Here is a 24,929-nt window from a genome sequence, read left to right on the forward strand (position 1 = left end):
TGGTTCAACAGATATTTCACACAGCTGTATAATTTACAGCAGGTGCTACATATATTGCAATGATGAGTTTCAGCTCAGAAGCTGCTCTGCCTACTCGACATGAGGGCAAAGCATACCAGGGAGCTGTTGTTTCAGCTAGACTGACAGCTTTTTACAAATTCTGTTTATTATTGATAAAGTGATGTAAAAAGGACGTGGAGTTGGACATTGTATTGTTTGAGCTGGCTGGGGATCAGTCCTGTTCTCTTATAGATTTAAACTTCTGTTTGTGTGTGTAATATCAAAGTCCTTTTACCACAAGAGCACAGTGGGTTAGCAAAGCCTGATAAACACAGAGCTGGGGGCGGAAGTTACAGAATCACAGAATCACACAATCAGCCAGGTTGGAAAAGACCTTGGAGATCACCAAGTTCAACCTATGACCTAACACCACCTTATCAACTAAACCATGCCACTGAGTGCCACGTCCAGGCTTTTTTTAAACACCTCCAGCGATGGTAACTCCACCACCTCCCTGGGCAGCCCATTCCAATGCCCAATCCCTTCTTCTGTGAAGAATTTTTCTTTAATGTCTAGCCTAAACTTCCCCTGGCACAGCTTAAGACTGTGTCCTCTCATCCTGTCACTGGTTGCCTGGGAGAAGTGACCAACCACCACCTGGCTACACCCTCCTTTCAGGCAGTTGTAGAGAGTGATAAGGTCACCCCAAGACTCCTTTTTTCCAGGCTAAATAACCACAGCTCCCTCAGACACTCTTTGCAGGGCTTGTGTTCTAGACCCCTCACCAGCCTTCTGGCCCTTCTCTTAATGTGTTTGAGTCAACATCCTTCCTAAATTAAGGGGCCCAGAGTTAGACACAGGCGTGGCTTAACAAGTCCCCGTGGAATCAGTGTGGCATCAAGATTTAGGAGGCTGACTAAATCCTAAGAATTAAAACAAAAAAAAAGTTGTATTGCATTAGCAAGGAGGAATAACAGAAATACATCCTTCTGTTGGTCAGTTGTTTCAAAGCTCATTCTCTACTTTCTGACTTTTTGTCCTGATCTCTGCCAAAAGTTCTATACATTTGGCAACATTTGAAAACAAGAAAACTAACTGACAGTCATTGGATGCCTATGTAGCATCCACCATGATCAGAAACATGCCCAAAGTTAATCATTGCAAATTCCCCTCTGGGAGAGCACATTTCGCATCAGTGGTGACACACTTCCTGTCATTTATTTACTGATAGTGCAACATTGATCTTGGGTTGTGATCCAAAGCCATCTTCCTAGAAACATTGCATCTTTGGGAGTCACAGGGAACTGTTCTGATGACAGCAGGAGAGAAGTTTGTTTAATGCTGTGATTTTTGCTGGGCTTTTCTCTCCATTTGGTTGTAAAGAACTCCTTGTGTCCTTCTTGTGGAGCCACAGCCCATATGTCTCCCATTGAGGGAATCTGCATCTCTGAGCCCAGTTGTAGTGCAGAAAAGGGAAATGTGTGACATATATCCCATCACCTGACCCCACACAATACCTTCCCAGGGCATTTTGTGGGTGACTTCAGACATCTTCCTGTGCCAAGATCTGGCTCTGCCTGGTAGGGATGCCCAGGCAGCAGGTTTCTACCTCTCTCGCAGGGTGTATTTGCCTTTCCGGTACAAGCTGCTGCTGAAGTGCATGGAGAACCAGAGGAATGAAGTTAGGAACATCCCATAAACCTAAAAGGAAATAAATGAGAAAGGCATACAATGAAGTGTGTAACTGATTATGATGCTCCATCTGTGCAAATAAGCAATCATAAATATTGCCTGTTATCACATTTTGCTGAGGAGAGCTGGTTTTCAGTGAAGTGCTGAACACCATTTCTCACATGGAAATTTAAAATAAAGCAACACATGGTTAAAACATCTGATTGGAGTTAGCATAGCACAGCTCAAACCTGGCCCTAAAAATACCAAGAAATAAAATGAAACCAGGAAATTCAGATTTAATTCCTGCCACAGAACATTTCTCTATGCAAACAAACATACCTCTCATAATAGTAGCCTTTTTTAAAGAGAAAAAACCACAACACACGTCTTGTTTGAAGAAAAAACCCCAACAAAACAAAACAAACAGACAAACACCTAAACCAACACCAAATAGTTATAAATGCAGAGGACAGTGCACTTCCTCTCTATTGTGATACTCTGCCTGGTGTATCAGACATCAGGATTAACACAGGCAACATAGCCAAGGTAAGGCTGCTGTGGGAAGGATAATGAGGGCTGTAACAATGTGCTCTTTCTTCAAGTATGCCCTAATGTGCTAATGCCTTTGCTTGCAGCTTGATCTGGGGATGCGTGTGCATTGTTGGCCGAGGGACAGTGACATCAGAGCAGCTACAGCCTTCTTTACGTGCTTCCCTTGCATCCTGCCATCACAATAGCAAGCTGCGCGGTGAGATTTCCTCTAGCACAAGCTTCAAAGACAGCTGCCTTATCTGGCTACATCATCAAGCTGTGAAAAAAGTGTATCTGTTATAAAAGTGCTCCTGCTTTTATCTGAATATAGCTGCAGTGAAATTCTCCTTATACTGGAGAAAAATTGTAAAGTGACACCAAATATTCACACATGACTTTACATTTACAGCTCCATAGCAATGCCTGATGGTTTTCCTAATCTACTGGTATAAAATACAAATCATTTGTTCCTCTGGGTTTTATTTAGATGGAGAAGAATCTTCTAATCCATAAATGTGCCAAGGTGGACACAAGGCATAAAACAATCGCCAAATAACACTTTCAATCAAGAAAGGTCATCCCATCTGGAGAGCAGCATGGAGATATCATAGCAGACCAAATCTGCCCTCTTGGTGGAGAAAGGAGTCTCCTTTCACATGCTCTTTTCTGGTGTGCATCACCACTTGTTCAGAGTCCTTGTGTACAGGTAATTACAGTGATACACCTCTGCCAAGCAGTGGAGGGGCAAACAAGAAGGCTGGGTTTAATTATTGGCCTGCTCCAGCTACGAAGAGACCACCCCCATGCAGCCCCAGAGCCCCCTCACTACAGAAAGATATGCTTCTCTTGCAGCATTTAATTTTCTCTTTTGTTCTTCCTCAAATTAACTTCAGAACCTTTCTACATGAGCCATCATCGGAAGATGATTTCACCCCTCCTCCACGTTACTCCTTCAAAGACAGAACCTTGGAGCCCAGACAACACACTCTTCCCCTTTCCTTTGCAGCCTGCTTTTTATGAGCCTGGGAGTTACCCACACATTGTCTGAGATGTTCCTCATCAGATTCATATAGTGGTCATTAATAGGATGAGACCTTCCCCTTCTGCACAGCTCTCCAGCTCCACTGCTGGTGCTCAGTAGCTTTCAAGACCTTCCAGTTCTGGCTGCACAAGCAACTTCCCAAGTTAATCTAGGAGGCAGCAAGTTTGCTAAAATATGAAGGCTTTACTGGATCTCCTTTTCTACCCCTGCTGCTGGCTTCCTACATAATCCACAAGCACCCAGGGAGGTGACATGGCCTGTCACTCACAGGAGAAGTCACACAGGCAAGCCTGAGTGGATGAAATGCAACTGCTGCTGCATCCTGCTCCCCACTGCCAGATGACATGCCTTGTTAGGGCACAAAAACCATGCAGGAAGCCTCCTCCTGCAGGAAAACCCCTCCATCTATTATCCTGTCCAGATTCCTGACCCTTTCCCAATTTCCATGGTAGAGTCCACCACTGCTTGTTTTTCTACTGCTAGCATCCAAAATCACCCAAAATTCTACCTTCTGGGGGCTAATTTAAGATACTTTTTCCTCACTGGATCTTGCCTTTCCGGGCCAAAACGTGAAAGGACAGACACTGTTACCGTGAAGCCAATGGCGATGCCCAGGAGCGAGAAGACAAAGTTCATGTGCTTCTTCAGAAAGTCCTGGATCTCTCGCAGGCAGTCCTGGGAAGAGAGAAACAAATGCCCCTTGCAGGACAACTGCAGTTTGGTGGGGAGCTTTATCCCCACAACAGCACTTCCACAGCCTCAGAGAGAAAAGGAGGCAAGAAAGGGGTGCAGCATTGCACAGCTGAGCAGTTCTCCCTCCTTCTGCTGCTGCAGCTTGGGAAGACAAACATCTGTGGTATCTTTTCTGTTACTACAACACGCCTACAATTTTATTGGTGTGATGCATTTTGGACTGTGGAGGATGTGTGCTTAAGTGTGGTCAAGCAAAAACTTTTTTCTTTTCAGCCACTGAAAAATGGAAAGAAGGACACACCGTGGTGCCAAATGCATTCCCCAAGGTTACTAATGAACAGCTCGATTCTGCAAGGTGCTGCAAGCATTAATATACATTAGCCTTAAGCATACCAATGGCCCTACAGAAATCCCTGAGGTGTTAGCCAAGACAGCCATTTCAGAAATGCAAGAGCATGCCCCTGATGAAGGGATTTGCAGAAGGAAGAAAGAGCATTCAAAGCCAGGAGTGAATGCAGTGCAGCCACCAAACTCTGTGGTTTCCTGTGTCACACAAAGCACATCCTCCCACTCACTTCCCCGGCTCCCAAGCGAGGGAAAAAGACCACTAAGTGGGAGGAATGAGTCGCTCATACGGTGCCCAGCTTTGTTCTGCTCTCCCTTCCTGCTCTTTGAGCCGAGTTCCACCCATCCCTGGGATGTGACACTCCTGGAGGCTGTGCTTTGAAATGCTGCCCCTGAGGGCTGACGTGTGCCTGTGCATCACGGGTGCTGCCAGCACTTGACATCTTCACCTGACAACGTGCTTGTATTGCTGCAGCTGCGTGGTTTTGATTTTCCTAGAAACACCAAATATTGATGCTGGTGGCTTTAGCTACTCTGGTGGAAGAAATATAATCGTGCAACAGATATGCTCAGAAAGTTGTAGCTTCAGTGCACAACGGTCTAATACTGGTGGCTTCTCCAGCAGCCTCACTGAGATGCTTGAAAGAGCCAGAATGAAGCATACTCGAGGAAGCTACTGCTGGGCATCATCACCCTGCTTCATGAGCTTCTCATTTTAATACCTATTTAATGCCCTGGAGAAAAAGGAATTACATCAAATTCTACATTTGCTGTTAACTGGAACACATTTTAAGTGTCAGAAATTAGTGTCATGTGGAAAAGGCAACAATTTTTTTGTGCTCTGGTACATGCCTGTGATATCTCACTCTCTGCAAGCACAGGAGATGAGCAGGAAGCTGGAGGGTAGTGACAGGCTGCAAACACAAGCATGTTGAAAACACAAGCATGTTGAAAACTTTCTACAGCAGCAAAGGAATCTCAGGTCTGTTGATCCGCCAGGGCTCTTCCTCCCGATTCACACAATCATAGAATGATTTGGGTTGGAAGGAACCTTAAAGATCCCATCCAGTTCCAACCCCCCAGCCATGGGCAGGGACACCTTTCCCTAGACCAGGTTGCTCAGAGCTCCACCCCACCTGGCCTTAAACACTGTCAGTGATAGGGAATTCCTAAATTCTTTGGGCAACTTGTGCCAGTACCTCACCACCCTCACAGTAAATATTTTTTTCCTAATATTTAATCTAAAACTACTGTAAGTTTCAAGACATTCCCCCTTGTCCTGTCATTACATCCTCCTGCAAAAAGCCTGTCTCCATCTTTCTTGCATCTTTCTCCTTTTCTAGAAGGACACAATTAGGTCACCTCTGTGCTATCTCTTTTCCAGGCTGAACAAAAGCAATCCTTTCAGCCATTCCTCATAGGAGAGATGCACCATCCCTCTGATCATTGGTGGCCTCCTCTGGACTTGCCCCACCAGGTCAATGCCCTTCCTGTCCTGGATCCCAAAGCTGAATGCATTACTCCCATAGTATGTCCAGTCTTATTGAAACAACAAAATCTCAACAAAACAAATCCCAACCTGTTTCAACCCCAAACCATCAAAAAGCACAATTCTCATTATCACTTTATCACCAGTGAGGTATTGATAGCTAGGAAGTAGAGGCACAACCCCACTATGGTGTGGGAGAATCCTTTCCCTTACCTGTCCTTCATTGTGCACTTGGTCAGGTGGGCATGTCTTGTTCTCAACATCGGTTGTGTCCCCAAAAGGAGAGTGTTTCCCACAGCAAAGGAACTGCAAGAGAGGGAGAAGTTTGCCAGCTGCTTGCCAGGGCTCTCCCCTTGCTACCAGCTGCTGCAACAGGAGGTGCTGGCAACGGGCCCCTGCTGCCCCAGGCAGGGCTACCCAGCAAGGGTGGCAAGGAGCACAGCCCATAGGAATCAACAACTGCAGCAACGCAGGCTAAATTCAGGGGAGGTGGATAGATCTGATTGAGATCTGTGGATAGTCTCAAACTTGCTCATGCTCCCCCAGGACTCCTGCCCGGGAATGGGGCCGAGCCCTTCCTCTGTGGTCATATTAATGCTCTCAGTGGCTGCTCCAGAAAGCCCAGGGATGCATAGACTCATGTTTCCAGTGATTGTTATGGGCTGAGGGGATCCCCAGCAACGCCCACCAGGGAGCTGGTTTCCTGTAGCTGTGGTGCACTGGACAGTTTGGAGCTCTGGCAGAAGGAAAAAAAAAACAGGAGTAGAAAAACTGCTTCTCTCTCCATCAATTCAAGTGGCAACTAAAACAAGTAACTGGTGAAGCCAGGCATTGTGCCTGGTTCTCCTTGTCAAATGGGACCCTGGGAGTGCTGCTCCACAACCCTGAGGGCAAGCACTTCCATGCCTGGGCATGGCTCAGAGGGCCACCACCACCACTGCAAAAAGGAACATTTGACTTCTTCTGTGTTTTGAGAAGCACAGATAGAAACAGCTTGGAAATGTGCTTGTTATGATGATTTGAGAAAACACAGAAGGATACAGGGAGTTGTGTGGGAGGTGTCTGGAAACAGCTGAGCAGGGCTGACCTCCCCATCCAGCCTTGTGTGTGCCATGAACTCACTCCCCAAACAAGCCCTGCTGTGCGAGGGAATGGCATCTCCTTTACTCAGCAGGGATTCAGGAGTTTCTCACTGTGGGGGACATCCTCACTCATCTCCTGCAGCTTTGGGGGCAAGTGTCCTCCCTGTGCTCTGGGTAACCACCCTTGCCCACCTGCTGAGCTACAGAGACCAACAGCATCCTGGGTAGTGGTTTTTGGGAGCCTGATAGCAGTCTCCAGTTCTGTAAGAGGCTATGTAGTCTCCAGTTCTCCTCAGACACAAACTTGAGGATAAATAGGAATAACCACTTGCAAATACTACTGCTGGACTATGTGGAATTTCTGCCCCTTCCTCTCTACTTGACCAGGTGCATATCCACACTCTTGTACCACAGGCAGGGAGCAAGTCACAGGGGCTGCTGAGACAGAAAATACTAAGGCAGCTGCAGGGCGGAAGCTTTGTAGATCTTGCACCACAGTGATGCTCAAAGAGGTGACCCTTTGTTCCTGTTGGTAATCTGGTTGGTCAGATCTGAGAAAGGAAGAATAAGAAGGGAGGAGCAGACTCCACAGCAGGCTGGAGGACTCAGTTCTTGAGGAAAAATGGCATTGCAGCATTCACGAGACAGAGCACAGGTGTCAGCCCCAGCCTGCCAAAACCCTCAGGAAGATACCCTAGGGCAAGGTTTTCTCCTGCAGGTAAAAGACAACTTACTGCTTCATGGATGGCAGTCAGTTCCTGTCTCCTGAAGCTGGAGGTGTTCCTCCTCACCTCCTCGTACACAAAATCATACACATCCATCATGCTGTCTTCCACCTGCAATGAAAGCAGAGGTCTGTAGGTACAAAACACCGACCACAGTCGTCTCTGGGGGGAATTGTGCTCTTCTTGATTTACCCAGAATCTCTCGCAGGTATAGCAATACAGGCAGTGCAGCTACTAAAATGACCTCCAGGCAGCAGCAGGAGCTGGTGTGTGACCCATCAAGCACTAAGGAGCTAGGATGTCACCAGCTGATGGCTGGAGCTTTTGGTCAGTTTTGGATTTCGTGTCAGAGAAGAACTTGGGTGCCTGCGACCAGTGTGCCTCTGAGTCCCTCTGCCATCCAGGCCTGATGCCATCTCCCCATCCTGAATGTGGTACTGTGAGGACAGGCACACGTGACCATGAGATGCTAGAATACAAAAAGTGAGAGGACCTCAGAGGGTTGGTGTTATCTAAGTGGCAGAGCCATTTCTCTGAGCAGAGTAAAAAAAATAACGGGAGTGATTCAGTGGTGAGTCAGACCCTAAATATTTACCAAATGTGTGAGAACTTGAAGCTTGACAGATCCCAGCCAACTCCCATTCGGGTGTCAGAGAAAAAAAAATATGACAGTTGTGCTCAGTGCCTGGAGTCAAAACCTTATTTCTTTGTTTCATTTTCCCTTGCTTCCTCAGCAGCACCGGTCCGAGTGGGCCTGCAGTCAGTGCTTGTCTTTCAGGAGGGAAAATCGATGGCAGAGACAGGCAGAGTGGGCGGCCACACAGGGAAGTCTCTGGGAACAGAGCCATCCCTCAGCGAGGCTTTGCAGCTCAGTCTGAGGGTTCACACTTGGAAATTCCTCTAAGGAATAAAACCCCAGCACTCTCTGCTCAGGGGTGAAACCAGGATCATTCAAGGTGGTTGCATCTATTACTGCAAGGTTGCTCTGTCCTGCCCAGCTGTCCAAAACACAAGCAACAACAGAGGGTGATAACCAGGGAGGTGGGGGGGTTGAGAAGATTATTTGTATCCAGATTGGCTCTGTGCCTCCACCAACAGAGTTTGAAGGCACACATCAAAAGATTTTCCATGGCTATCAACATGGCATAAGAGTGACCAGTGACAGAGCTCACATATTATGGGCCAAGAAAAAATACTCCATAGCAAAATGTGTGACACTGAGCTGTTCCACACAGGTGAGGAAGGAGGATGCTCCTTTTGTCCCCCTGGGGTACCAGAGTGCATAAAGTGAGGTGGGTGCAACAATAAGACCAGATTTCTAAACGACTTCTGCACCAACCTTCCCCACAGCAAACCTTATAACCCAATAAAAAAGAAAATATCCAAGCTTTTCTAACTTCTTGTGGGCCATGAAATAGCTTTCCAGAAGCAGCAATTAAATAAATGGATTCAATAAAAAGAACATCCATTTCCACTGAAGAACTGGATTAAGAATAAAGAAAAAAAGAATGATCTTTTGAGCTCCTCTTGTGGAGAAAAGAGCAACAGAGCAGCAGGTTTCTTAATGTAAGCAATTATTACATTTTGAATATCCTGATCCCAGTCTAAGATGTAGGAATAAAAAACTATTTTGTTCTGTGACAACATACATATGTGTTTTGGTAAAGAAACCAGTGCTGCATGCACAATATTTGTCTTTTCATATTTACCATGAGGGTCAGGATGCTGAGCTTTCATCCAAGAGGCCTAAATTTGGATGACTTAAAAAGGAAAAAAATGAAAGGTTCAAGCAAGTGGCTATGTTCAAACAAGCGTTCAAGGGGTGAAAGCAATCCAGAAGTTTAACTACGTTCTAAAGGTCTCTTGAAATCTGGGCCAAGGAATACTGGGAGAGGTAGCTGTTTGAAGAACAAGAGTGGATAGGAAAGATCTGAAGGAACAAAATGCCTGTAACAAAACGGTGGCTCAAAATTATTTCAGCTGTTGGAAACAATAATTGAAAAAACCACAAGCAGATATAATTTCACAGCCAGCTCAGCTACAGTGATGGAAATGATAATGGTAATCTCCAGGTACATAATGACTACTAAAGACTTCAACTGCACCATTTCTGAGCTTGCTTGTGAGCTGACTTCTCAGTTACCTACTGATTTTTTCATTCTCATTTTGTCAAGCAGCCTCCAAGAGCTGAAAACACAAGTCATTAAATGGAAAATGTTTAATAGCAATAATTTCCTTTTAGAATGTGTGTCTGGGCAAGCCTAAGAGTACAATTTGCTGATTAGTCATTCTCAGCATTTCTATCTAGCAATTATATCTAGCATTTATATCCAGACATTATCTGAATAGGCTATTCAGATCCTAGTAAGGGAATATCAAACTCTAAATCCATTTTTTAAAGAGTGAATTGCCTGTAGTTCCTCCACATCCTCTTTCTGATTTTTGCTAGGATCATTTGATTTTGGAGGGAAAAACTGCTGTTTTCATACAACATAATGATCTGTTTTCAAAGACTACTGCAGACAGCTTTCTCATTTAAATACTTCAGAGGTAGGTAGATGGTAGAAAATCTCAGTATTTATCACTGGCTGTTTCATTCTGTGCAGAAGACTGTGCCACAGAGCATACAAGAGGTCTGCTTTAATAAGAGAAGACATAGGAGAGCAAAACACCACACTTAGCTGCCTGGGATGGGATTACATTTACATTCAGAGCTGCAGCGCTCTGAAGCATGGGTCATGCACGGCAGCATCTATCTAGCCCAAAATATCATGCTCACTCATGCATGCCTGATGATGTAAAAATTAAAGCCTGAAAGCATGAGACAGTCACCAGGTGGTTTCATGACTTATTTGCAACATTGCTACATCCAGCAGAAGTTCACCCCTGTATTTTCCATTGATCCAGCTCCTAACACAGTGAAGAGCTAGACTGCAGCACTGCTTTATAGTCAATTGCCATCCTCAACAGATTCCCATCACACACTCCCCTGATGGGCAACTTTGAGTCCATTGCCTCAAGACAATTCTCTTTTTCTGGTTGTTGGAAGAAAAAAGTATTAAAAATACTCAGGGTGCTTTCTCTGACGTTTAAGCAACAGGATGACTGTTGAGTTTGATGCTGTTAATAATGACCTTTAAGATAAAGAGCTGTGCCCCATCACTTAAACAGTACTTAGCATGCAATGGACAGATACAGCTGGAGAAGAGAAAGTCCATCTGTTTTTCAAAAGGTCTTTCACTCCTCCCACACATAAGCATCATAATAGTCAAGTGGATTTTCCTGTTGCTAGTGACATGATGTGATCCACTGCTGGAAGAGTTCTGCTGGACAAAGCTCTCCCTTGGAGGGAGACTGAGCCTGCAGTGCTCATCAGTAAGAAACACCATGAGCTGAAGGTAAAGCATCAGCTGGGCTTTGGTTAAGAAAAATCTCCAGCTTGAGTGATATGGAGGTCACAACTTAAAGTAATTCTTTTCCTGGAAGAAGCTGGGTAAAATGTTCCAGCTCTAAATCAGGTAAATAATTGCTGCCTCCCACTTCTGTCTGCATTCCTTAATGAAATATTCATTTAGGAATGATATTGATGGGTTGCTGGATACAACAAATGGAAAATCACCACTGAAATGAAGGCAGCTGACTCCAACTGACTCGGTAAGTACTATTTTTCACCTTAAGTAAAAGAAAAAAGGAATTTTGAGATTATTTATCATCCTCTAAATCCTTTATCCCCCAAGAAGCAGAATGTATGACTGCAGGAAGACATGTACTCTAAGCAATTGGAGTTCTTGCCTTTGGCTATTAAAACTAAAGCAAATTTCCACCTTGCCTCCCTCAAGCGGAAAATTGACATTTTTGACTTTGGTTATTTATCAGGATAAGTTTTACCTGTAACTGGATTTGGGACAGAAAGATGACACAAGGTCAGCCTTCAGTTCCTGATGCCTTTGCAAGCCAAAGATGCCAATGAATCCCAATCCTGCTGCCAGTGAATGCCTGTGTCTAGGCAACCTGGAAGTGTCATTTCAGTGGAAACTAATGCAGACTTGTACCAAGAACAATGGTCTGAGTCTTAGTGAACCACCTTTGCAACTGCTGTTGGGTAAAAATCCCTCTGCAAACCTCAAGGAGAACATAGTGAAAGGAGATATCAGGATTGTGTCTAAGACAAAACCACCTTCCCTCCTTTCCAATAAATAGGAACAGTCTTGGCATGGCAGAGGAGGAAGACAAGCATGGGAAGCAGGAGGAGGATCCTCTGCTCCTATGAGTCTTTGTGCCTTTGAGGAATCAAACTAAGCAGATGCAGTGCAGGCTCAGAAGAAACTGCAATCTCAGCGCTTTGTGTTCTTTCAGCATCACCACAGAGGATGCACTCACCAGCCTCACTCAGAAATGTCCCACTAGAGGTGGCTACCGCAGACTCCCACACTCAGCTATGATCTGCAAGCTAGACAATTAAGAAGTGAAACTGTAATAAAGTAGTGAACTCAATCAAAACGCTTCCTGGTTCAAAGAAGAAAAACACTTCTGCATTTTGCTGTTTCTGTCTTCCCTTTCCTCCCCAGTGTGCATGCACAGCGTGTCAGAAACAGGGGTGGGGCAGATGCAACAGCTTGGGTTTGGGCAATTAATGATGCAACTGCAGTGAAACGGGAGATAAAGCCACTCTGGGGGCATTAGCCAGGTTGCAGAGCAACTCCCACGACATGAATCGAACACACAGTAAGATGAGCTTGCCCCATTCATGCTCAACCAAGCCCCATCAAACACAGTCATTGCAGCTTGCTGAATGTTTTTATTTCCTTCACTGCCCATCAGCTTCTCTCCTTCAGAGCCTTCCTCTAACCAGTCATTCCCAGATGCAGAAATCCAGCCAGTGCTGCAAATTAGAGCAGCCTTTTAGGTCTCCCATGGAAAATGGCACAAGATAAGAAGATGCTGCTCCCCCTCTGACTGACAGTGGTCACTGGAGACCACAGATGACACAAGCCACATGAGGCTTTTAGCCACAAGTGGCTTTTAGCCACTTTTTTCCCCCCCAGATCAGATTTTGTATCTATCTATACATACATTAAAAAAAACCCAAACCAAACCATATGGGCTTCCCTCTACTTTCTGCTATATTCACAAAAGGAGACAGGCCAAAAACTGCTGTGGAACAAAAATTTCAGAAAAAGAAAAAAACTCTTTTTCTCTAGCCTCAGCACTGTTCTTGCACAAAACACTTCCATCCTGTTCTTGCACAAAACACTTAAAACATGAGAAAGTGCTGAGCTGTGACACTGCTCACCTCCTCATTTCCTATCTCCATATCCCCAAAAGAACAGCAGATTCTAGCTGTGTGGGTGCTACACATCCCCTCCTGGCCCATGGGCAGGGGGACATCACAGCCTCATGCGCAGCCAAGCCATAAAACCCAGAGGCTACCTTCGTGCTACTCAGATGCAGCATTGCTGTGTCTGTGACAGAGTACCAGATGCCTTATAGGGAAGTGCAGAAAACACAGGCAGGCAGTTAATCAATATCAACAAGAATTTTTTTTCCCTAAATCCTCCTAATCTGTGGCTGCAAACCGGTGAATGTCACAAGTATATCAAGGTCCTCTTGGAATTTTTTTTGGTTTAGCTTTTTTATGTTTGCTCTTTATTGTTTTTTTTAAAAAAGAAAATTAAATTTTCAGTCCATTTTATAACAGAACTGCAAAGCCAACAAGCTGCCAAGGGCCTACAATGACAATGTTTCTGTCTTTCAAAACACACAACCCACCAATTTGTGAACACCCCCTCCCCAAAACTGTGGTCAAATTATCTCAGCCATCCCTGACCCTTCACTTGCAGCGCTTGAAACCAGTATCAGGCAAGACTTGCTTCCCAACAGAAAGCACTGAACTACACTGAAAACAAACAGTTTTAGCTTATAAACCAGTGGCATCAGCAATAGAGCCAGTGCCAGGGCAGCCCTGTCACCTCTGACAGGGTGGTGGCTGTCCTGCTGTGGTGAGCACCCTACAGGTGCATGAAGGCTGGATGTGCTGCAGCAATGGCAGCTGAGTGGCCTCAGGTGCCCTGGCTGCTGCTGCTGGAGACCGGAGCTGCAGCTCCAGCTCTGCCACAGAAAGCAGCAGAAACGGGGCCGCATGGGTTCAGCGCCGGGGCAGCCATAAATTATAGAACCCGTGAGTGCAAATGCCTATGTGGAGCTCAGACAAAGGAGAGCAGTGTCTCGCTGGGGGGAGTGGGCTGTCGCTGGCTGGTGAGAACATAAACACTGGGAAAGAGGCACAGGATTTAAAAACGTTAAGGAAGAGGGAAGGGTTTCCCCCCATTTTTGTTTTTTTCCCATGGAGTTCAGAGACTGGGAAAAGCTCAATGGTTTTAAAGCGATTGTGCCTCCTAGATCAAGAGCAAGAGCAAGGAGCATGCCAACTAGTTCACAGTTTTCACAGCAACATCAGTGACTTTTGTAAATGCTCTTGGAAGCTACAATCTTGATCCAGCCTCCCTGAATCAAAGTCCAAAAGGAACCTACCTGTGTGCTTCAGGTCTGGTTTCAGAAAACACCTGAGCACACCTTCAGCTTGTATTTAAATCCCATTAAAATCTCTAGGATTTCAGCCTGCATTTAATAATTTAAGTCCCTGCAAGACTTTGCCCCAACACAGAGCAGAGGCAGCAGCTGCAGACATACACACAGCCTAAGAAATCCACAGAGGAAGGACCTCTACAGTCCCACTTAAGAAAGTGATGGGCCCACTTAAGAAACTGGGAAGTGATGGGCTGTTCCTTACATACCTGCAGAAAAAGATGCATATGCTGGTTTTATGCATGGTATGAGATGATTTCCCTCCTGGAGACCCAGGCAACGCTGCCTCTGGCTTTGCAAAGGAGCTGCGTGGAAGGGAGACCCACAGACAGAAGACCAGCACTGGTTCCATAGGCAGAGAAGGGAGGAGGGAAGCTGCTTTGTTTAAGAAGACTCAGGTGTGGCAACGTTTGTTATTTAACAGCTGCAGCTGTTAATTCCAGCTGTGTACTCCAGGCTTTCTAACAGGTTAGAAAATCACCATCTCAAAAGGTACCACCTGGCTTGCCAGCAAAGCATGGAAGACTCCATTTCCACTTCCCAGCATGAGGAGGGGAGACCAGACAAGTTCCTCTGAAGGAAGCAGAGCAAGGCTGCAGGAGAATCACGATGTAGACAAATGGCTTATATTTATTCCCTGCCCATAAAAAGCTAAATCCTTGCATTTATTCTTGAAGTACAAGCAGTGCAGCACAGAGGGGCTAATGCCTTTCCACTCATGTGGAGCTAAAAGCCACAGGTGAAACTCATTTTGAAATCACCCAACAACCTGAGAAACCACTTGATAATTAAGAGATTACCATATCATTGCAGCTAGTGCAAATTCAAACAACATCTTCATTCAGAGGACATGGGGAATCAGGCCTTTACAGAACTATGGACAACTATTTGCACCAGTTTCAAATTCCTGAGTTGGGAAATTGTAATTTAATCCATTTTAAGCTTTTACTTATGAATAAATCTCTGTAATTAAAATGCTCATTCTGTTGCAAAACTCCTTTTATGTTGCAGCAATTTTAGCATCACTGACCCACCCTACCATCCAGGCTTATGGGGCCAGGGCCACAGGGTTCCTGGAAGAAGCTGCTCAGAGAAAGGGAACAGCAGAAGTTGATGTGGAATAGAAACTCTCTGGCCTCTTTCACAGCAGGCCCTACAACATAACCCCAAACCTCAGGCTCAGCAAGGCCAAATGCCAGGTCCTGCACTTTGGTCAAGTGAGGTCAACAACCTCATGCAGCACTACAGGCTTAGATAGCAGTGCCTGGAAAGGGGCCCAGTGGAAAAGAACCTGGGGGTGCTGGGTAAGAGCTGAAATGAGCCAGTGTGTGCCCAGGTGGCCAAGAAGGCTTAGGGCATCCTGGCTTGTATCAAGAATAGTGTGGCCAGCAGGGCTAGGGCAGTGATTGTCCCTCTGTACTGGGTACTGCTGGGCCCAGCACCTGCATGGCTGTACCCAGTGCTGGGCCACTCAGTACAAGAAAGACATTGAAGTACTGGAGCATGTCCAGAGAGGGACAATGGAGCTGGTGAAGGGTCTGCACAGGAAATCCAGTGAGAGTGAGCTGGGGATAGTTTAGCCTGGAGAAAAGGAGGCTCAAGGAAGACCTTATTGCTCTCTGCAACTACCTAAAAGGAGCTTGTAGCATGGTGGGGGTTCATCTCATCTCTTAGGCAACAAGTGACAACATAAGAGCCTCAAGCTGTTCCAGGTTCAGGTTGGACATCAGGAAGAATTTCTTCACTGAAGGGGGAGTCAGGCATTGGAATGGGCTGCCCAGGGAGGTGGTGGAGTCACCGTCCCTGGAAGTGTTTAAGAAATAACGGGACATGGCACTAAGTGCTCTAGTCTAATCGACAGTCAAAGGTTGGACTCAGTGATCTTAAAAGTCTTTTCCAACCTTAATGATTCTGGTTTTGTGTTGGTTACTAAGGGTACCAAATCTTCTCTATGGCAGCTGCAAGTACAGCTTTGGTCCAGCCTCTGCAGACAGGTTTCTACAGCAGCAGTTAGTGGGTGAGGAGATAAAGGAAGCTGGGGAGCAGGAGGAGGAAGCAGCAGCCCTCCCCACCAGCTGTGCTAGATGTGGCATGTCTCTCCTACATCTCTCTCTGCATTCCACATCCCTGATCTTTTTGGCCATGCTGTGAATGACAGAGGGACCTCACTTAAACAGACAGCAGTTTGTGGCAAAGAAACTGCCATAAAAATAACTTTGGAAAACAAGACCCAGCTCTTCGGCTTCAGGAAGCAGGAGTTCCTAATGTGGCTGAAAACCACACGAAAACATCATGATTTCTGTGGTTACTACAGCAGTTCCAGCAAAGACCTTGCATAGAGGTCATCCCATCTCCTCTGCCCTCCCATGCACGTCAGTCTCTTGTTCAATTTGATTGCACCACTGTCCTTCCTCAGACAGGTTTGCAACACTTCCCTACCAAGACAACATCCCCCACTGAGAGGAGGAACGACTGGGATGCAACCTTTCACGATAAAGCATGATAAATCTAAGGTTCATGACTGCTGCATGTCTGGCATACATCACAAGGAAACAGACTATGGTGACATCGAGTCCATCTGGAATGCGGATAACTTGAAATTAAAACATTCAACATCTGTCTGAAAGAATTCATCCAGAAGCTACAGAAAGTCATGAAAGCAGAAAAGAATGGGAAATGAGAAGATTAATTTTGTTTACAGTGCCCAGGTCTGAGAATATCAAATATTTACAAATAACCCTTTCTCCCTGCCCAGCTTCTCTGTAGGAAATACTGTAAAAAAGGCTCTAAAAGTGCCACACAGGCAAAAAGGGCATCTTGTTTTCATCATATTCTAACTACATTTCTACCTATTGTCTCTTGATAATAGCCACGAAAACAATTTTTCAACTGAGTATTGGGGTTTACTGTTTCAGATGATTTTCTGTAAGAGGGTTCTGCTTTATGAAGAAAATATAGGGGTTTTTTTAATCTTTTTTTTTTTACCAGCAGGAGTGAACTACTGAAGCATCTGCCATGGATCAGAGCAGGGGAGACCTCCCATCCCCAGCTTGCAAAGGGAGGGGAGGACTCTGTTTTCAGTGCTGCTTGTGTTCGGAACCTTGCCAGCAGGGAGGGAGAGGACAGGAACTACTGACACCAGCTCCCAGCTGGCATTTCCAGAATGAACAGCCTAATTTTCTGTCTGGCATTCCACTGGAAATTTTTCATGAGAAAAATTGAAATTTTTGTTCTAGTCATGAACGTGGGGGCAGTACTCCTTGGTGCTCTTAGTGATTCAGGCACGTGTAATGGCCATATTCATCCATATTCAGTTTTACATCCTCAGTTCCATTCCTTTCTTGATAGCTGTGTACATCCCATCAGGCTTACAAGACACCCACCCACATGGATGGGTTTGATTTTCCCTCCAAGATTGCCACAATTAACTATTTTTGGGAGTACTGACATGCAGTAGGCAGCAGAGGACACCTGCTTGAATTTGGTTCTTTCTTTTGAGAAAGACAAGCAAACAACCAGCTCTATAATGAGACTTCAGAAGTCTTATCCCTACTTCATTCAATTTTCTGTATCACTGTGCTCCTGTCCTGGAGGGGCAGACACATCTGCATTTCTTTCAGTCACCTGTATTTTTCTCTCACATCTGCATTTCTCTCTCTAGTGAGACAAGTTACTTTTCAGTCGAAACTAAATTTCCACACGTTCTGTACGTGACACTTCCAATTAAATCTTCCTCATTTATATTCCTTGCTTTTCCTTGGATTTTAGGAAGCAGAGAAACACAAGATGGTATCTAAGGGTATTTTTTTCTGTTGTCAGAAACACTGCTGGTTTTCTTTGCCCAGAAAATCAACCTTTTACATAACCCCCTAATTTTGCCTAGTGGAAGCTGTTTTGCTTACAGAAACCCAAGCAATTACCAAAGCTAACCATAACCATGGGTGCTTTTGTGGGCAGGGCACTCAGAGCAAAAAAACCCATGAAAATAATTTGAAGTAAAACCAGATGTACTGATTAAGAGATATACAAAGCAATACTCCTTATAATATTTTCGGCAAGATATTTTTGGCATGGCACATCCCTGTATTACATAACCCAACATACAACCTTTTTCTTGCAGTCTTTTTATGCCCTACACCATGTATGTGGATGAACAGTAAAACTAAACAATCTATTTAGAAAATACAATTTCACAATGCCAACTAGACAGTTTCTGGTGCCATTTCTCCTTTACTGACATGGCCTGTGCTTCAATCTACAATTTAATGTCTGCAGAAGAAGAAGGAAAGTGTGCTCCCTTCTCTGTTGGTCATGAAAACCAAATTATTTCCACATTAAACTGTTACTGGGAATGTAATAAATGTTGATATTTTTGCCTGAAACAATAAGGAAAAAAAATAAAGAGGCTGTGGAAAGACATATTTTCATGGATGCCTCAGCTCTGATTGATTCCACTTCAGCCAGTTAAGCATACAGATAAAAGATGCTGTTGTGCCATCAGGACTCACCCTAATGTTTCCAAAGCAATTGGACAAATTCACAGAGGAAAAACCCAGGGGGAACATTAAAGGCAAAGGCATCAGCAGTTGCCACCAGCAGACACCTGGGCCACAAGCTGCTGGCATCTGATAAAGCATTGCTTTGTGCTTGATTGGTTTTTATGCTGCTACCTTGGCTAACAGCATGTCAGCCAAAAATCTCCTTGGTCAACAGCTCCTACCTTGGCCAACAACTTTAGCCTGGTCCAGTGTAGCCACCTGCACATTTCAAAGGATTTTCAAGTACTTTGGGCACTGGCCGACTCTGGGAAAGCTTTCTAGAGAAGCAGGACCTTATCCCTCTCCTTAACCTTGACTCCTACTTTCAGAAAGACTGGATTTTAATTTATGCACAGGACACTGAACCATTACAGGGCAGGGCTCCTTGTGCCTGCAAAAGCAATTGCCACAGTCCTAGTGTGGACTGAGTCTCTGGGATTTTGATGGAGTTGTGGTCCTCCATCACAGAAGGAAATCTCAAGGCCAGCTCCTCCATCACAGAAGAAAATCTCAAGGCCAGCCTTCTGACACTTCAGACTGGTCTTTGATCATCCCCAGTACATGTAACCAAAAAGATGAGCTGGCAGCATCAATCCCTAATTCACTGGGATGATGTTTCATGTTACATCCTCATTGGTGCCCAGAACATTGCAGGTTATGGCACATGCCCAGGGCTGGGGAGGAGCAAAATAGAGACAAGGACTGAGCCACTGCATGAAACACTTATCAAAGTCCCAAGCACTTCTCTGAATTATTTAGGTACTTGCCAAAAATACCAGTGTTCTGCTTTCAAAAGAAAGATGTCAGGATTTTTTTACACTCCCGAGTCTCTTAAATTTTTTTTGAGTGCAGGAATGCAAAAGGGGGAATAAAGACCAACTTACCCAGCATCTTGCATCTCCCAAATCACCCATCTGCCCCAGCATCAGCAAGCTCTGGGGTAAAACTTCAAACCCCAACTTTCTTCCAAATTCAGCCTTCTATAATCTTTTCTTTCTGGTCCAGCATCATAGTGACCCAAAATACCATTTTTCACTCTTGTGTTTTTCATGTACCACTGCTGCATATTAATAAACACATCTCCTGGGTGCTTCTCCTGGACACTGCCTTCAAATAGAGGCTCCCAATTGACGTTAGCAGGAATTAGAACCAGCTGGAAATGACTTTTCAAAAGTCAAGTATCTCATAAAAAACAAAACAAAACAAAGCAAACATCCCCTGAAAAAAAAATCCCAAAGCTAAAGAGGCTTGCATTTTGTTTTGTTTTCAGCACAAATCATTTGCCCTGCATGAGATTTTCCACGGGCTTCTCCCTTCAGATGATCCCATTGAAGAGGCATCTGATGAAGGTGACCCTGTTCTTCCGAAAGATGGATGCAACAGAGCATGGAACTGATAGACCTCAATATGGATGGCTTAATTAACACCAGATGTCCCTTTTATGGGAGGAATATTTGCTATGAAAAAAATCTCTAACGAGATGCTGGTGGTATTTCCTAGCAGCCAACACTTACCTCCATGCTGTGTGTGTATCTCCAGCAGGCAGCTGGGATCAATCCACAAAAGGCCAGAGCAAAACAGAAAAATCCCTGAGGATAAAGAGGAAAAATACCAACATTCAGCATGGGGAGAAAAATACCCATTTGCAAACACAATCAGGACATATTTAATATGCTTGTTTGAGCAAGTTTCATTAAAGTTTAAACATCACCTTCTTTTAATATCCCTTATAACGTCAGTTACTTAAAAGAAATTAGATGGACAATAATGTGGTTCTCCATCAGGAGCCCTCTAATTACACGGAGGCCAATTGAAGAGTTTGACCAAAAAACCAGGCAGCTTCCAGCAGAGCAGTTAATCTATTCTGCCCAAATTCCTCTTGGACAAAGAAAAGGACGTATAAAACACTATATTTACAGTATGCTTCCCTTCTGCTGCAGGACTGTGCTCCATAATCATGGGATTCAATCCCCTGCATTTAAAACTTGGCTATTGGCTTCAAAGAGGGGAAAACCCACATAAATAGTCCATAAAGAAGGAAATAACTGGGATAGAGATAGAAATCAACCTGCTCTAGAAGAAGAGCTGGACTTATTGTGTGAGCAAGGTGGCAGCTGCACAGCCGAGCTGCTTTCCTTAGATCAGCACCATCCTAGTTAGACAACAGGATGACAGAAATATAATCAAGGCCAGAAACTGACCCTGAAGTGTCTAAACAATAACAGCAATGATGCAGGACATGGCTTGACTTTTGTCTTCTTCCTTAGGCTTGCAGAGCTGGAAGTTACATGCTTTGTGTTTTTATTTGAACAAATCTGGACCAAAAACCCCACGCCCTGATATAAAAAGCACTCGCCTGCTGTGACAGCTGGACCAAATGATCTGGTTCACATTTAAAAGAAAAAAAGGAAGGGAAAAGTGCCTGTAAAGCGTTTGAAAGCTAAATGGGCTCATCCAATATGAATCCGCAGCTTAGTCTTGGAATGACAAAAGGTGATGAATAAGCATCAGTTGAAAATTAATGCCCTTACAAGTTTTTCCATTAAACTGTGCCTCTTTCAACACAACATTATGTGGGAAACTTACCCAGCTGACTGCATCTTATTTTGATTTCTGATTTTTTTTCTATGACTGTTTTCATTGTATGATATAGTTGAAATAACTTGGAAAAGTTTAAAGCTTTACTGAAATTTTACCAAATTCAAGCTTAAGAGAGGAAGAAGAACATTGCTTCTACCAGTTCTGCTTCACAAAACAAAAATTGCTTAAAAGATATGGTTAAAAAAAAAAAGCTCCAAACTCATGCATAAGCGGCAAGAAAGGAAAATGTGTTACTTCAAATCCTGGAAATGAAAGTGAATGTGCCAGTAAAATCCTTTTGCTGGCTCTTGTCCATCTGCTCTGTTTCTCTGCTCTGCCTGGGGACTTTGCTCCTGGAACAAGACTGCCACTGGTATTCACCACTTTTTTTGGGGCTGCCTTGTTTCAGGCTCTGCATCAGACACTGGGGAAAACCCTGGTACAGCTCTTACGAAAAATCTTAAATTATGTATGTCCAGTCTCTCCTTTCATTTATTTTTTGGCATCTGCCTGGCCATACAGCTGATGAGATCACTCGTTGCCTTGCTAGGAGCTAAAATGAGATTACCCGAGACCCTAAAGAAGATGAGAGGAAAAGTCTGATCAAACACTGACATGACAAGGTGGTTACAAGTAATGAAGATGTGGAAGAGCTCGCAGGGCAAGATATCTCAGACCAAATCCCAGCTGGAGTGGGGGGTTCAACCCTGAAGGTACAGCACAAACTGGAGGGAGGAGGTAAGGTTACACAGGCATGTCAGGATGCTCCTCAATAGGACCAGACCCTGCTTTTTACACTGCCTCCAACAACTTCCCCACCAAACAAACAGCATTTTCACCAAAATCAAGTTCAAAGACAATAACATTTAAAAATAAGAAAATTAGTCAGATGGTAAAACCAGCACTGACAGCAATGTGACCACTCTTCTGCATATCATTCTATTAAAGTTATAATTCAGGTGACCCACCATGAACCCAGAGAGTGTGAACAACAGGATGCCAGTGACAACCCAGACTTCTTCCCCTGTGCTCTCCCTTCCTTCCCCACTGCCTCCAGGACTTACAATACTTCTCTGGGGCCAGAACCCCCAGCAAATCAGATAAAAATCCTCCTTTTCATCTTCCCTTCCTTAGCTCCACCCCACATCTCAGTCCTTCAGCATCAGCTCTCCCTTTATTTCTGTCTGGTTTCTCTGGGAATACCAAGATGCAGCCCCTTGGAAAGCTCCCCCTCCATCCAGCTGATGCGCAGCAATTACACGGCTCCAAGAACATCTTATAAATGAATTATAGCCTGCTTTTTCCCTTCCCAGCCAAAAGGCTTTTGGAAGAGCAACTTTCTAATTACATTAGAAGACATTTGGAGGAAAAAATAAAAAGGCAACGTGCAGTTTGCATACAAAATGTGGAAGGGTTGAGGCTGGTTGACCATCTCCCAGACCCTTGGAGGGCCTCAGAGCCGGCCACAGGCTGCTGCCTGCTCCCTTTGCAAGAGACAGCCACATCAGCCCTGTGGAGGGCTGTCACCAGGCAGACATCAATTACTCTTTTATGAATGACTTTGCTTCCATCCTTGCTGCAAGGAACAATTTCTCTTTGACAGACTCGGCAGAATCCACAGGAACAGCACCCTGTCTGTTGGCTGGTGTTTCTTTTAATTCACCTTTCTGATGCTTCCTCTTTGGTGAAGGGGGCCTGTTTTGGATGAGGGATGGATCCTTTAGCTCATACTGTGCTCTGTAGCTGTGTTCTGCCAAACTCCTACACTTCCAGGGAAGGAGCAAACCTCTGCCCTGCTCTGCTCCACCTCTTTTTTAGTGCTGCTGTGGTCATTGCAAAGGCCAGCTCCCTGCCAGACTGCAGAGCCCAGGGGCAGGGAAAGAGGGGGCAAATTTCAGATGGCATCCATCAGGTTGTGTCCCTCTCTGCCTTTTAGTTCATCTAAAAGCATGCAATGTTTTTGCCCTTCCACAGAGCAAACACGAGTCAGTGACATCAGTCCGAAAGAGGAATCTGTCCTTGGTACCAGCTCTGCCACTGGAACACAGATGCTTCACTCAGAAGCGTTGCACCATGAGGGAGAGCACAGGAAGCAGACTAAATTAGAAAGGAAGATGCTGAAGTGTGCTGCAGTGATATTAAGGACCCTCTACACACTGGCCTACACCTGGGTATAATAAAGCAAACAGCCTGTGCTGTGTGCTGCCCCTACTAGCTCATCAATCTTCATAAAACCCTGGGTTATATTGGGCATTCACTGAGGTTTTTTCCACTGCATTTTTTGGAACATCTGCTCCATCCCAATCACAAATTTTCTTCTATACTCGTCAGGTTTTAGACTGTAAAGTTCAGGTGTGAGAATTTCAGCTGGCATGTTGCTCCCTGTTTTTTCTTTTCTTTCCTTTCTCTGTCTGACCAGGTAACAACACATGGTGCTTTAAACCTCACTGATACCAGAGTCTTTCCTTTATGCAAACAGGAAAGCTGCTGTTTTCCTTCCTTTTCCTCCCCTTCAATAGCAACACAGCCACCAGGGGCTATAAAGCTGCAGGATATTTACATTCAGGATTGACTGCATGATGGGCCATGGATCACCAGAAAGCAGAGTTTGCCTGGTCTGGAGGACAGTGAATAAGTCTGTTGCTATTCTCCCTGTTTAAGAGGAGCTTTATACGTAATATTGCTGGATTTTAGAACATAATTTTTTATCCTTAAGTTCTCAATTACTTTCTTGGAACCAGCTTCCTCAGAAGCAGCATTGGATGCACAGTAGCATCTGTCTGGTCTCATGATGCTGCTAATGCGGCTAGAAGACATTCTCCTGAGACCTGTGGGCTTAAACCAGTTTGACCTGTCCTGGTTTCTAACCACTGTGCACCCATTACTGTTACTAGAACAGCACCAGTGAGGCCTCCAAAGAACAGGGCCTCCTCCTCTGTAGGCACACAAACCTCCAGATAGCCAGGCAGCATGACGATTTATAATCCAAACAGACAAAAAAAAGCTCCTGTAAACCCAATCTGGATCCTTGTCAGCTTTTCCCTAGGGTGGCTGGTTTACTAAGTGGCATTGTGGTGGACCAGCCACATTGATGCAGACATCCCCTACACATGGCTCAGTTTCCTGGACAGCCACAGATGTCAGGCAAATAGTCTGGTGTCTTCCCTCTTTGATTAAAGAGTTAATTAAATGGTCTTCTAAATAAGACACACACTATGCAGGGAGGAAAAATCCTTTAAAATCAATAGCAGGGGAAGATGAAAGATTCTCTCTCTTGCAGAAGGAGGAAAAAAGCTCCAAGCAGCAGGGCTGATCACTCCTGTGAGCTACAGCACAGTAGGGATCAGGAGGGCTGGACAACACACGGACCAGTTTAGGAGCCCCACAGGGCCCAACCCCACTCCTGCCTGTGATTACACCTCACTGCAGCCGTCAGGGCTGGCTCTCCCTGCTCTCGCTTCTCGCTGGCAGATCAAAGATTAAACGTGTGCCTTTGGAGTGGGAACTGGGGGCAAAACAAGCCGAGAGCTGGCCCTTGGTGGATAACACGGTTGGGAGGGGAGGGGGCAATTTATAACAGGCGAAGTCCCCCCTGTGTGATTTAAGACGCCAATGAGCTCCTTCAACGACTTGGAGCCGAGAATA

At 44.9% G+C, this 24,929-nt stretch overlaps 1 protein-coding gene across 1 annotated transcript in view; it reads right to left on the reverse strand.

Moving 5' to 3' along the window:
* Positions 1-1,531: 1,531 nt before the first annotated feature.
* The window catches only part of TSPAN32 (tetraspanin 32), a 28,888-nt gene continuing 5,490 nt past the window's right edge, over positions 1,532-24,929 (reverse strand). The window contains exons 4-8 of the mRNA XM_030949757.1: positions 20,219-20,293; positions 7,591-7,692; positions 5,988-6,080; positions 3,839-3,922; positions 1,532-1,701 (exon numbers count right to left, since the gene is read on the reverse strand). Coding sequence (XP_030805617.1) covers positions 1,606-1,701; positions 3,839-3,922; positions 5,988-6,080; positions 7,591-7,692; positions 20,219-20,293 — 450 coding nt within the window. The 3' untranslated portion in view covers positions 1,532-1,605. The remainder of the gene's footprint in view (positions 1,702-3,838; positions 3,923-5,987; positions 6,081-7,590; positions 7,693-20,218; positions 20,294-24,929) is intronic.

Source organism: Camarhynchus parvulus, chromosome 5 (assembly GCF_901933205.1).
Source record: "Camarhynchus parvulus chromosome 5, STF_HiC, whole genome shotgun sequence".
Lineage (NCBI taxonomy): Eukaryota > Metazoa > Chordata > Aves > Passeriformes > Thraupidae > Camarhynchus > Camarhynchus parvulus.